Below are 10,973 nucleotides of genomic sequence, written 5' to 3' on the forward strand. Positions count from 1 at the left end.
ACGAAGTTCCAAACTGCGTGGAAATCTGTTTTACGCTTACGACAAAAATACACGTTTCATAAGAGGGCGGGTCGACCAGCAAAATTCACCGAAAATGCGCCTTACGTTTTCACGGCTTTTGCTCTCTTACGGACCTCACCGCTTTCTACATATAAATCACACTCTGCCCCATACAGTAGCTCGCACTTTCTATACTTTTTCAGATGGTTTTGTGACGCGTTAGACACGGCGGGCGGGTGAGTTTTGAACGTATACTCGCCTGTCAGATCTTGGGTTTCCGAAACCAGTTTGCCGAGACAGATATAAAGCGCTCGGATTGTGGAGCAAATTGTCACAGATGCTGGAGTGTGGAAATACTACGAGTCTGCAGTCTAGCTGAGAGAGAGAGAGAGAGGGCAGTAAGTATTCCAGTGTGTGTGTGTACGTTTCTGTTTGTTTGGGAACTTTACAGTGTAGACTGTTCAAAACGCGGTTGCTTTGGTACTGAGACGGTTCTAGTTTGTTTTGTTTCTTGTCAGTATGACCGGAATAAATTGTTGTTGTTGTTGCTGTTGTTGTTGTTGTTGTTGTTGTTGTTGTTGTTGTTGTTGCTGTTGTTGTTGTTGCTGTTGTTGTTGTTGTTGTTTCTACTTTGTTTTTTTGTTTATTTTACAGCAAATGCTTTATTGTTTCAGTGTTGTTTTCCTTTTTCATGGCATGCATATTGCCAGTTTATGAGTAGTCGAAAAGGCAATTTTCCTTTCTTTCTATCTTACTTTCTTGTTTTCTCAAGTACCTACATATTGTTTTGGTTTAGTTTGTTTTGTTTTTCTTTTAAAAAGTTAATATAGTTTCCTTGCAACGTTAATAGTTGTTTCGTTGGATTATTCTTTCGCACGTCAATACTCATGATGATGGCAGATGATGATGACACACACACACACACACACACACACACCGTGACACATTCACACCACGACTGATGGCTGGAGAAGGTGTGAAACCCGAAAACAAAGCTAACGTCTGCTCACAACTTGAATCAGTCAGAATGGACATCGTACGGACGACAGACGGACATCGACGAAATATAATAGTCCAAATCCGAACTTCACACCAACAAAATTTCTACTTTTCCATTAGTTTCATCAGTCTTTTTCCTCTCCTCTTTTTTTCAGTCTGAAGAACCAAAGGCCTGTCATCACATTCTGGTTGGGGGTTCAACTACAAGAGATTAATAGTGGACTGAAAAACAGTCAGTTTTTGATACAAGAAAGAAAGAGTGACGAACCATGCTACGTTCAGTGTGTGTTGTTGCGGTCGTCGTGCTGTCGCTGCTGGCGGTGACTGAGACGGAGGCCGGGTGGGGTGGATGGCGGGGACGACACAAGGCCAAGGACATGTGGTCTCAGTTTCTGCGAGGGTTTAGAAACGGGTAAGTGATGATTTGTGTGGGGGCGGGATGTCTGTATGTGGGTGTGGAGGGGGTGCCTGTGTGTGTACATGTGTGTGCGTGTGTGTGTGTGCAGGGCCGGATCTGGGGGGGGGGGGTCCTGGGGTTCCGGAACCCCCCCCCCCCCCCCTATGGCCATCCAATGTACCTCTCAGAGAAAAATAAAGTGTGGACTTTGGACCCCTGCCTTCAGTTGGAACCCCCCCCCCCCCTCAAACGAACTTGGTCCGGCCCTGTGTGTGTGTGTGTGAGTATGTGTGCGTGTGTGTCTGTGTGTGTGTGTGTGTCTGTCTGTCTGTCTGACGGTCGGGCTGTCGGTCCTTAACTTGAGAAAAAAAAACACGCGAGTTTTGTTAAATCCTTAGTTTTTGTGTGGGTTGATTTGTTGAGCAGTTGGTTAGTCAGTTAGTTGGTCGGAAGTTGGGTGGATGGGTGTGCTGTTTTTGTGTGGGTTGATTTGTTGAGCAGTTGGTTAGTCAGTTAGTTGGTCGGAAGTTGGGTGGATGGGTGTGCTGTTTTTGTGTGGGTTGATTTGTTGAGCAGTTGGTTAGTCAGTTAGTTGGTCGGAAGTTGGGTGGATGGGTGTGCTGTTTTTGTGTGGGTTGATTTGTTGAGCAGTTGGTTAGTCAGTTAGTTGGTCGGAAGTTGGGTGGATGGGTGTGCTGTTTTTGTGTGGGTTGATTTGTTGAGCAGTTGGTTAGTCAGTTAGTTGGTCGGAAGTTGGGTGGATGGGTGTGCTGTTTTTGTGTGGGTTGATTTGTTGAGCAGTTGGTTAGTCAGTTAGTTGGTCGGAAGTTGGGTGGATGGGTGTGCTGTTTTTGTGTGGGTTGATTTGTTGAGCAGTTGGTTAGTCAGTTAGTTGGTCGGAAGTTGGGTGGATGGGTGTGCTGTTTTTGTGTGGGTTGATTTGTTGAGCAGTTGGTTAGTCAGTTAGTTGGTCGGAAGTTGGGTGGATGGGTGTGCTGTTTTTGTGTGGGTTGATTTGTTGAGCAGTTGGTTAGTCAGTTAGTTGGTCGGAAGTTGGGTGGATGGGTGTGCTGTTTTTGTGTGGGTTGATTTGTTGAGCAGTTGGTTAGTCAGTTAGTTGGTCGGAAGTTGGGTGGATGGGTGTGCTGTTTTTGTGTGGGTTGATTTGTTGAGCAGTTGGTTAGTCAGTTAGTTGGTCGGAAGTTGGGTGGATGGGTGTGCTGTTTTTGTGTGGGTTGATTTGTTGAGCAGTTGGTTAGTCAGTTAGTTGGTCGGAAGTTGGGTGGATGGGTGTGCTGTTTTTGTGTGGGTTGATTTGTTGAGCAGTTGGTTAGTCAGTTAGTTGGTCGGAAGTTGGGTGGATGGGTGTGCTGTTTTTGTGTGGGTTGATTTGTTGAGCAGTTGGTTAGTCAGTTAGTTGGTCGGAAGTTGGGTGGATGGGTGTGCTGTTTTTGTGTGGGTTGATTTGTTGAGCAGTTGGTTAGTCAGTTAGTTGGTCGGAAGTTGGGTGGATGGGTGTGCTGTTTTTGTGTGGGTTGATTTGTTGAGCAGTTGGTTAGTCAGTTAGTTGGTCGGAAGTTGGGTGGATGGGTGTGCTGTTTTTGTGTGGGTTGATTTGTTGAGCAGTTGGTTAGTCAGTTAGTTGGTCGGAAGTTGGGTGGATGGGTGTGCTGTTTTTGTGTGGGTTGATTTGTTGAGCAGTTGGTTAGTCAGTTAGTTGGTCGGAAGTTGGGTGGATGGGTGTGCTGTTTTTGTGTGGGTTGATTTGTTGAGCAGTTGGTTAGTCAGTTAGTTGGTCGGAAGTTGGGTGGATGGGTGTGCTGTTTTTGTGGGTGGTTTTATTTTTTAATTTTTTTTAATTTTTTTTTTAAATATTTAATTTGCTGATCTGTGCAGATTTGGAGGTCGCTCATTCAGATATGGTGGACATCACAGCCCTTTCCAATTTGGCTTCGACTTCAACTTCGGCCGTCAACGGGACTGGTGGGAGGGGTGAGTACACGAACAAGTTTGTCTGTCTGTCTGTCTGTCTGTCTGTCTGTCTGTCTGTCTGTCTGTCTGTCTGTTGGTCTGTTGGTCTGTCTGTCTGACCGGTAGTCTTTCAGTCTGTCTGTCTGTCTGTCTGTCTGTCTGTCTGTCTGCCTATATCTGCCTGCCTGCCTATCTGCCTGCCTGTCTGTCTGTCCGTCCGTCCGTCTGTATGTCTATCTTTCTGTCTGTATATCTGTCTGTCTGTCTGCCTGCCTGCCTGCCTGTCTGTCTGTCTGTCTCCTCCTTCACACGTACGCTCTTATTAACTAGCTGTTACACTTTGAATTGTAAAAAATGTTCAAAATAGGACGCGAAATACTTGAGTGCATTTAATTCTAGTCCTGTGTCTATTAACTTGAAATTTCAACCAGATTGATTCCGTCTGTTACCTACATCAGCTGTTGCTGCTTTTTGTTTCAACTGAACTAAAAAATAAATAATGAAGAAATGAAGAACAAAACAACAACAACAGCATGATGGCTTATCTTAAAGACCTTCATCAGAATCTCTGCTGACATGAGAGTTCGCGCCCCTGTGAAGTGTCAAAACAGTATCGCCTTCTTGATAACATTCCACTGCCAGCTGCATCCCATCAAACTCAGCGCAGACAATTTTATCGTCATGCACTCGCCTCTTATCATCCCCCTTCGTGGCAAAGTGCGAGCCCCTCCGGAGTCTGACCTTGACTTTGAATGACGTCACAGACGGGCGAAGGTTATTGCACGTGCAACTGGATGGCAGGAGAAATGAAAACAGCAAATATTGTCCTTGCTCAGCTGGTAGAAGTCTGATTAAATGGGGATCTAGCTTGGGGCATTTTTCAAGGATGTTGTCTCGGAACGGTGCCGTCGTCTTGCTTTGTGATCCCAGCTGATCCGTTGCCTTAGCAACGCTGCATTGACGTCAGGGTGTTCTTTTTCTTTTATTTTTTATTACTTTTTTTTTTACAAGACAAGGGCCGATGTTGTGAGACCAAGTGGGACTAACCGTGTAGCTGCTGAGATGGATGAGGCCGAGGGAGGCCGGTACCCGGGGGGGGGGGGACGGGGGGGGGGGGGGGTATGGGGGGTTACAATTGTCAGTATGGTCATCTGTCGAACAGGTGAGCCGGATGGGGATAAAGGGAGATTAAAAACATTAACATTAAGCGCAAGTTTTAATGAACGAAGGGGGTGGGGGAGGGGGGGAAGAATGTTGGTTAAGCATCACAGTATCACACCCATCAAAACAACATGGCACTGAAACTGATATTAACAGCTATTGTGTTTTCAGCGTAGCAATAGGGCCCGATATTTAGACGTGACGTGACAAGTATAATGCCGACGAGTCGAACGCCGGGACGAGTCGCATAATACTTGTTCGAGTCTAAATATCGGACCCTATTGCTACGATGAAAACACAATTGCGTTTATATAGCTATTCTGACATTTATATTCTGTGTATAAATCATGTTTTTGTCAGCAACAACTACCAGAATGGTCCATGTCGTTGAATGCAGACGACGGTTATAGTGTGCGTATCCCTTTGCGCATGAAGCCACGGAAATAACCGAGCATTGAAAACCCCACGGACATGTATTGCACAGAAGACTCGAGATAACCGGATGTTTACCATTACGTCAATATGCTAGGAATCATATGACGTCATGACGTATAATGCTTGCCTACGTATATTCTACTAGATGAATACCCGGCTTTGCCGGGTGTACGACGGCTTCGCCGGCGCGCCGTACGAAGGAAGGGAGATAAACGCTCAAAACACTGGAGAAGATAAGGAAGAGTTACTGGGAATGGATGTACAGAAAAACCAAAATCGGTTCAGCGCTGCGCGCTGAGAGCACTCACGTGTTCAAAATGTTCCACGATTGTGTCCGGGGTCTACCTGAATATGCCCACCAAATTTGAAGCAGATCCATTGAGAACTTTGGCCGTGAATCGTGAACACACAGACAGACAGACAGACACACACAAGCCGTATAGATATAGATGTTCAAAAGTCTGTCTTCTGTTGGGGATTCGCGTGGTGAAGACTGCGGTAAATCTGTAGATGATAAGAGAACAAGGACTGTCTCAGAAGAAACGACTAAATGTTTCAGACCGGTAACTTCATTTCAACATTGCACTATACATTGGACGTTCTATATGTGACAGGAGATTTGCTGATTTTGTGTTAACCATTGGAGAGATCGTCTGCCAGAATCAGAGATAGGTCGCTTCAGATTGCAGCTTCTTGAACTTTGCAAGGGTTGTTGCCTGTTAAAGAACTGGATTTTACACGTAATGTATGTCATGTACAGTAAGCAACAACAAAAACACACACAAAGCAAATGGCATCGTCTGTCGACTAGTCACAGTAACAAACCTGGCGAGGTAAGCGTGTACTTTATACACGTGGAAGAAACAGGAACCATGCGTCTTTGTTATTGCCGATATCGTTTGGATATCGGCAAAAAATTACCAACTTCCGTAGCGTTATGCTTTGATGATCGGAAAAGGGATGTGTGAGACCATCCAATCACAGCCCCCGAATTCCCCCACGTGTCCATCAGAATAATACAACAAGAAAAATGTTCATTCAAAATGAACAGCGTCGATGCAATGTCCACCAAAGATTTATTTTGGGAAGTGTTAAAGGTTAGGGTCAAAAGTTAATGAATTGCATGTTGTGCTGGATATATAAATTGTTTATTTCAGTCAATGCTTGATTCATAAGTACATTTTTCAGCATGGTGCATCTACAGGAGGGTGCTCCAACAATGATGCATAGTGCCAACATTTAGCGCAAACTTTTCACAACAGTGCATTATTACCACAAAGCGCATACAGCGATTATATAGTAGCAAGTTGCACTAAACATTTGAACAAAATGCATTTTGTTCAAATGTTAACAGCACAGCACCAAGTTTTGCATAAGTGCACAACAGCACTGACCATTTCACAAAAGTGCATTACAGCTGTGACAATTTTACAAAAGTGCATTGACCATTTCAGGCAGATGGCTAACATGCAGATTTCGCTTTTGTCTGTCTTTCTTTGAAAAGTAGGCATGTTCAAGATCGATGAAGTCATGAGCAATTGGGTTAGATGACAGAAAAGATTCAAAAACGTCAGATTCAGTTAGATGACAGAAAAGATTCAAAAACGTCAGATTCAGTGTTTTGGGCACTGTTGAACAGGAACATTCTCTCCTGTTCAACAAATGTGGGTTCAATTCAAAAGCAACATTGTCACAGATAGGCTAGTGTTACATTTCTGTAAAGTTTCAAAAACATCTTCCATGTTTTGGTTACTGTTGAACAGAGGCATATTTTCCTGTTCAAAAAAGTCTGACACAAATTGTCGTAGTTGTGGGTTAAGGTTCGATCTATACTGTCCTTCAAACGAGTCGTAGAACCGTCATTGTCACAGATAGTGTTACATTTCTGTTTTACATTCAAACGAGTCGTAGAAGTAGTAGTACATTTGCGTTTGGTTGTTTTTTCTTTTAGATTCCTGTCACTCATACTAGCAGTATTGATTGAGGTACATAAATCTGTTGATGTACAGGGATGACTTGTTTGTAATGAATCCTTGTTTCCTCCACATTGAGTTTGCATTGCAGTTGGACAGAAATGAACAGGTGTTAATTGATAAACACATTGATAATGGCTTTTGAGAAAATCAATCAATTCTGCAAAGGAATTAACTTGATGACATCAAAACTGCAGCGCCATTTGAAGAATGGTTACCATTTCTGTTTCTTTGATGGGAATCAAACAAATAAAAACATTGACTATCCAAGTTACCATGAATGGCAATAGTTGACTCCTGAAAAGTAGCAAGGATATAATTTGAGACGATAAACGCCTGATGCAATCCCTCCTCAAGGTCAGTCAACTCAAAACCCTTATCATTCGCAACATCAGTAGGCAACACAGCGGGATTCGTATGTCCAGAAATCATGTCGACAAAATATTACATTTCAAAAGCATGTCCAACCACAGTTGTTGGCAAGTGTTCGTGTCCGAAGTAGCCTTCAGTGTGTGTATATGTATTCATGTGACAGAGAACGTGACCTCATTGTTCAATCCTCTCTCTCTCTTCTTTCTCATTCGAACGCACACACGCAAGAACGTAGCCTACGCACGCATGCACGCGCACGCACACACACACACACACACACACACACCCCGCTGACGCACACGGCAAACCACGCACACACACACTGACTGTCGGCAAGCATCTCTTTTTGTTTTCTTTACCTTTGTTTATTGTGTTTTCGATATTTGTGTTTATTTTTTGCTTGACTTATCTGTTTTATTTTAATGTTTGCTATCCACATCGTGTGATAAATGTTTCTTCTCAGTCTCCGAGTCAGTTTAGTTTCTGCACGCCGCTTTGGTACTCCTTGTTTTTCTTTCTGGTGTTTTGTGCGCGACTGATTTGCGGATTTATTTTTATTCCTTTCATATGCAGTTGAAGTGTTGTGGGTGTTATTGTCTGTATATGCTATGTTGCGTCTGTGTATGCCTACAAGAATTTTGGGTGTAATGTGCCTGTGGTCTGCTCGCAGTCGAGCACAGAAAACATGGCGGCGCCCTGCAGGCAAATTCGTGGAAAGTCTTCCCGACCGCAGATACCAGCGTCGTCCGCGACGCTGGAATGATTATATGTTATTCCTCTCTCGGACGATTTAAAAGGAATGTTTGTTGTTGAAGGTGATATGATAGGAGACGAGATGACGTGAAAGTAGAAACAGGTGTGGATGGGGATTTGAGCATGTTAATATGATTGACCTGCAACAAATTTGATAATGAGATGGGACGCGAAAAAAGCCGTGAGGCTTATGGATACCAATCCAGTCCCTAACCACTACTACTACTACTACTACTACTACTACTACTACTACTAGGTGTGACTGCACGCCTGGTGCAAATCTGTCGTCTGTCAAGTGTTGCTCTGCCTGAAGACCAACTAGGCTTACTTGACACCATATTCAGCATCACCCCTGCAACAACAAAAAATAAACGTCCAATTTGAAATGATGAAAAAGGCTTGAGATACAGGGATGGGAGGATTGGGGCGGGAGGGGGTAATCTGAGACGGTTGCAATAAGGGACGGACCGACATTGGAGAAATTCAAGCAGTGAGGGCAAAGATGAAAGGGGAAGCAAAAATAATGAGTCTGTTGCGTTGAAACCACTTCAGTGTCTGTGCGTTTTATGTGTCGGCTTTAGTTTCTCTCTTCTCCTCCCTTGCTCTCGAACAAGAACAAGAACAAGAACAAGAACAAGGGCTCTTTGTGACCAAAATCCATGTTGATTGGAAATGTACAAAACCTAACTTAATCTGTGTATGTCTCTGTGTGTGTGTGTGTGTGTGTGTTTGGGGATGGGGGTAGGGCTCTATGTTTGTGTGTGTGGGGGGGAGGGTGGAGAATTGGATGGTCTCTCTGTATGCAGATGCGCCACTTCCTGTTACTCTGTCTGTCTACATGATCTATATGTCCATCTCTTTGTCCGTCTATCGGTCTGTAGCCTACGCCTGTCTGTCCACCTGTATGTCTGTCTGGACACTTCCTTCCTTGCTTTTGGTGTATGCCCTTGCGCTGACTCAAAGACCAGTAACGTGACGTCATTAATCTAAATCGCTTTAGTAATGACGTCATTATGCGAGTTTCATTTTGACTAGTGTGACGCTATGTCTTACCGAAGAGACTAACATTGTCATCAGCATCGTCGTCATCATGCAGTACTCAGTGATGTAATCAAGTGACGTCATTTTGCAGTCCCAATGTGTGCCATACAGAGGACACTGACAACGGCACAGCGAGTGACGAAGCTACCATCACCCATCACTTTAAAACCGCCACTCAGGTGTGTGAACAGAGCGAGACGGCCTACAGATGCAAAAGCACGTGAGTACAGGTTAACGCTTTATTTATTGTCATGCCCCTACCTGTGAGGACGTAAAACAAATATGGTCAGTCAGTCAGTTAACATTTTTACTTGAAAGGGTCGAGATTTGAATTGTTTTAAATGAAGTGTGGGATTTTTTTTAACCATAATTGAACAAGGGCGGTTGTCATCACACTTTAACAAATCACTTATTTTGCATTTAGGCCAACTTGAAGACGTTGTTTGTGCGTAAGCCATGTTGTTGTTGTTGTTGTTGTTGTTGTTGTTGTTGTTGTTGTTGTTGTTGTTGTTGTTGTTGTTGTTGTTGTTGTTGTTGTTGTTGTTGTTTGCGGTTGTTGTTTGCGGTTGTTGTTTGCGGTTGTTGTTTTACTTTTTATGGCCGTTGTCACCCTTTTATCATCTGGAAAAGATGAAACCTTCGTAATGTGGTTTCCACTGCTACACAGCTCTGGAGAATAACCAATTTACTTGATTTAGTTATTGCATACCAATCTCAATCTCTGGGCGTGTTGCAGCGTTCAGGGTCCTAATGGCCAGGTAACCAAGACCGAGCTGTATCAGTGTTGCCATGGTTTCACACGAAAGGCTGGAGAATTTGGATGCCCAGAGAGTAAGAGTTTTATTTCTTAGTTTACGCACTCACACACACTTGTACACTTACACACTAACAGTTACACACACACACACACACACACACACACACACACACACACACACACACACACACACACACTATCTACCTTTCTATCTATCTTTCTATCTATCTTCCTATCTATCTATCTATTTATCTATCTTTCTGTCTATCTATCTATCAACTTACGTATCCACTCGTTTATCCATCTAACTACCTACCTGTTTAGCTACCTTCCCGCCTACCTACTTATCTAACTACCTATCTACACACCTATTTACCAATCTATCTCTCTATCACTCTATCTCTCTATCTATCTATATATCTGTCTACCTATCTATCTATCTATCTATCTATCTATCTACATATCTATCTTTCTACCTATCTTTCTATCTATCTATCTACCTATCTACCTATCTCTTATCTATCTATACATCCATCTATCTTTCTATCTATCTATCTATCTACCCACCTATCTATAAATCGATCTTTCTAGCACATTCTGTCTTTTCCATCAGAACTGCGACTAAACGACCTTCCAGCCACAGCCCAGGAGCTAGGCCTCAACGATCTGCTGACTGCAGTCACCACCGTGGGCCTCGCAGAAGAACTGGCTCGAAGCAACTTCACCGTCTTCGCCCCTGTGGACGGCTCTTTCCCCATACCCCAGGGCAGCGGCTTCACCCTCGGAGAGAAGCCTAAGGCTATCATGGTTTCCGGGCCCATGCAGGTGAGTGAAGGCCTGATCGAGTGGCTTGTGACACTTGAGACATGACAAACGATAAGACAAGACAAAGCAAGGTAGTACCCAAAAAATTTAAAAAAAGACCAAATATCAAAAGACTATTATTCCTTACAGAATGAAGAATCAGGTACAAAGACAAGACAATAAACAGCTAAACAACACAAGAGGACACAGCACACGACAAGCTACGGAAAATAAGACAAGTCTGACTGAGACAGGAAATCACAACAGAACACAACAAAACACAACAGAACACAACAGAACACAACAAAAC

General features: G+C 43.6%; 1 protein-coding gene across 1 annotated transcript in view; it reads left to right on the forward strand.

Annotated features, from left to right (window-relative positions):
* The first annotated feature begins 281 nt into the window (after nt 1–281).
* Nucleotides 282–10,973, forward strand: part of LOC138967564 (transforming growth factor-beta-induced protein ig-h3-like) — a 19,231-nt gene continuing 8,539 nt past the window's right edge. The window contains exons 1-6 of the mRNA XM_070340140.1: nt 282–398; nt 1,155–1,411; nt 3,293–3,388; nt 9,194–9,322; nt 9,839–9,933; nt 10,473–10,684. Coding sequence (XP_070196241.1) covers nt 1,269–1,411; nt 3,293–3,388; nt 9,194–9,322; nt 9,839–9,933; nt 10,473–10,684 — 675 coding nt within the window. The 5' untranslated portion in view covers nt 282–398; nt 1,155–1,268. The remainder of the gene's footprint in view (nt 399–1,154; nt 1,412–3,292; nt 3,389–9,193; nt 9,323–9,838; nt 9,934–10,472; nt 10,685–10,973) is intronic.

Source organism: Littorina saxatilis, linkage group LG5, assembly GCF_037325665.1.
Source record: "Littorina saxatilis isolate snail1 linkage group LG5, US_GU_Lsax_2.0, whole genome shotgun sequence".
In the NCBI taxonomy this organism is placed as follows: domain Eukaryota; kingdom Metazoa; phylum Mollusca; class Gastropoda; order Littorinimorpha; family Littorinidae; genus Littorina; species Littorina saxatilis.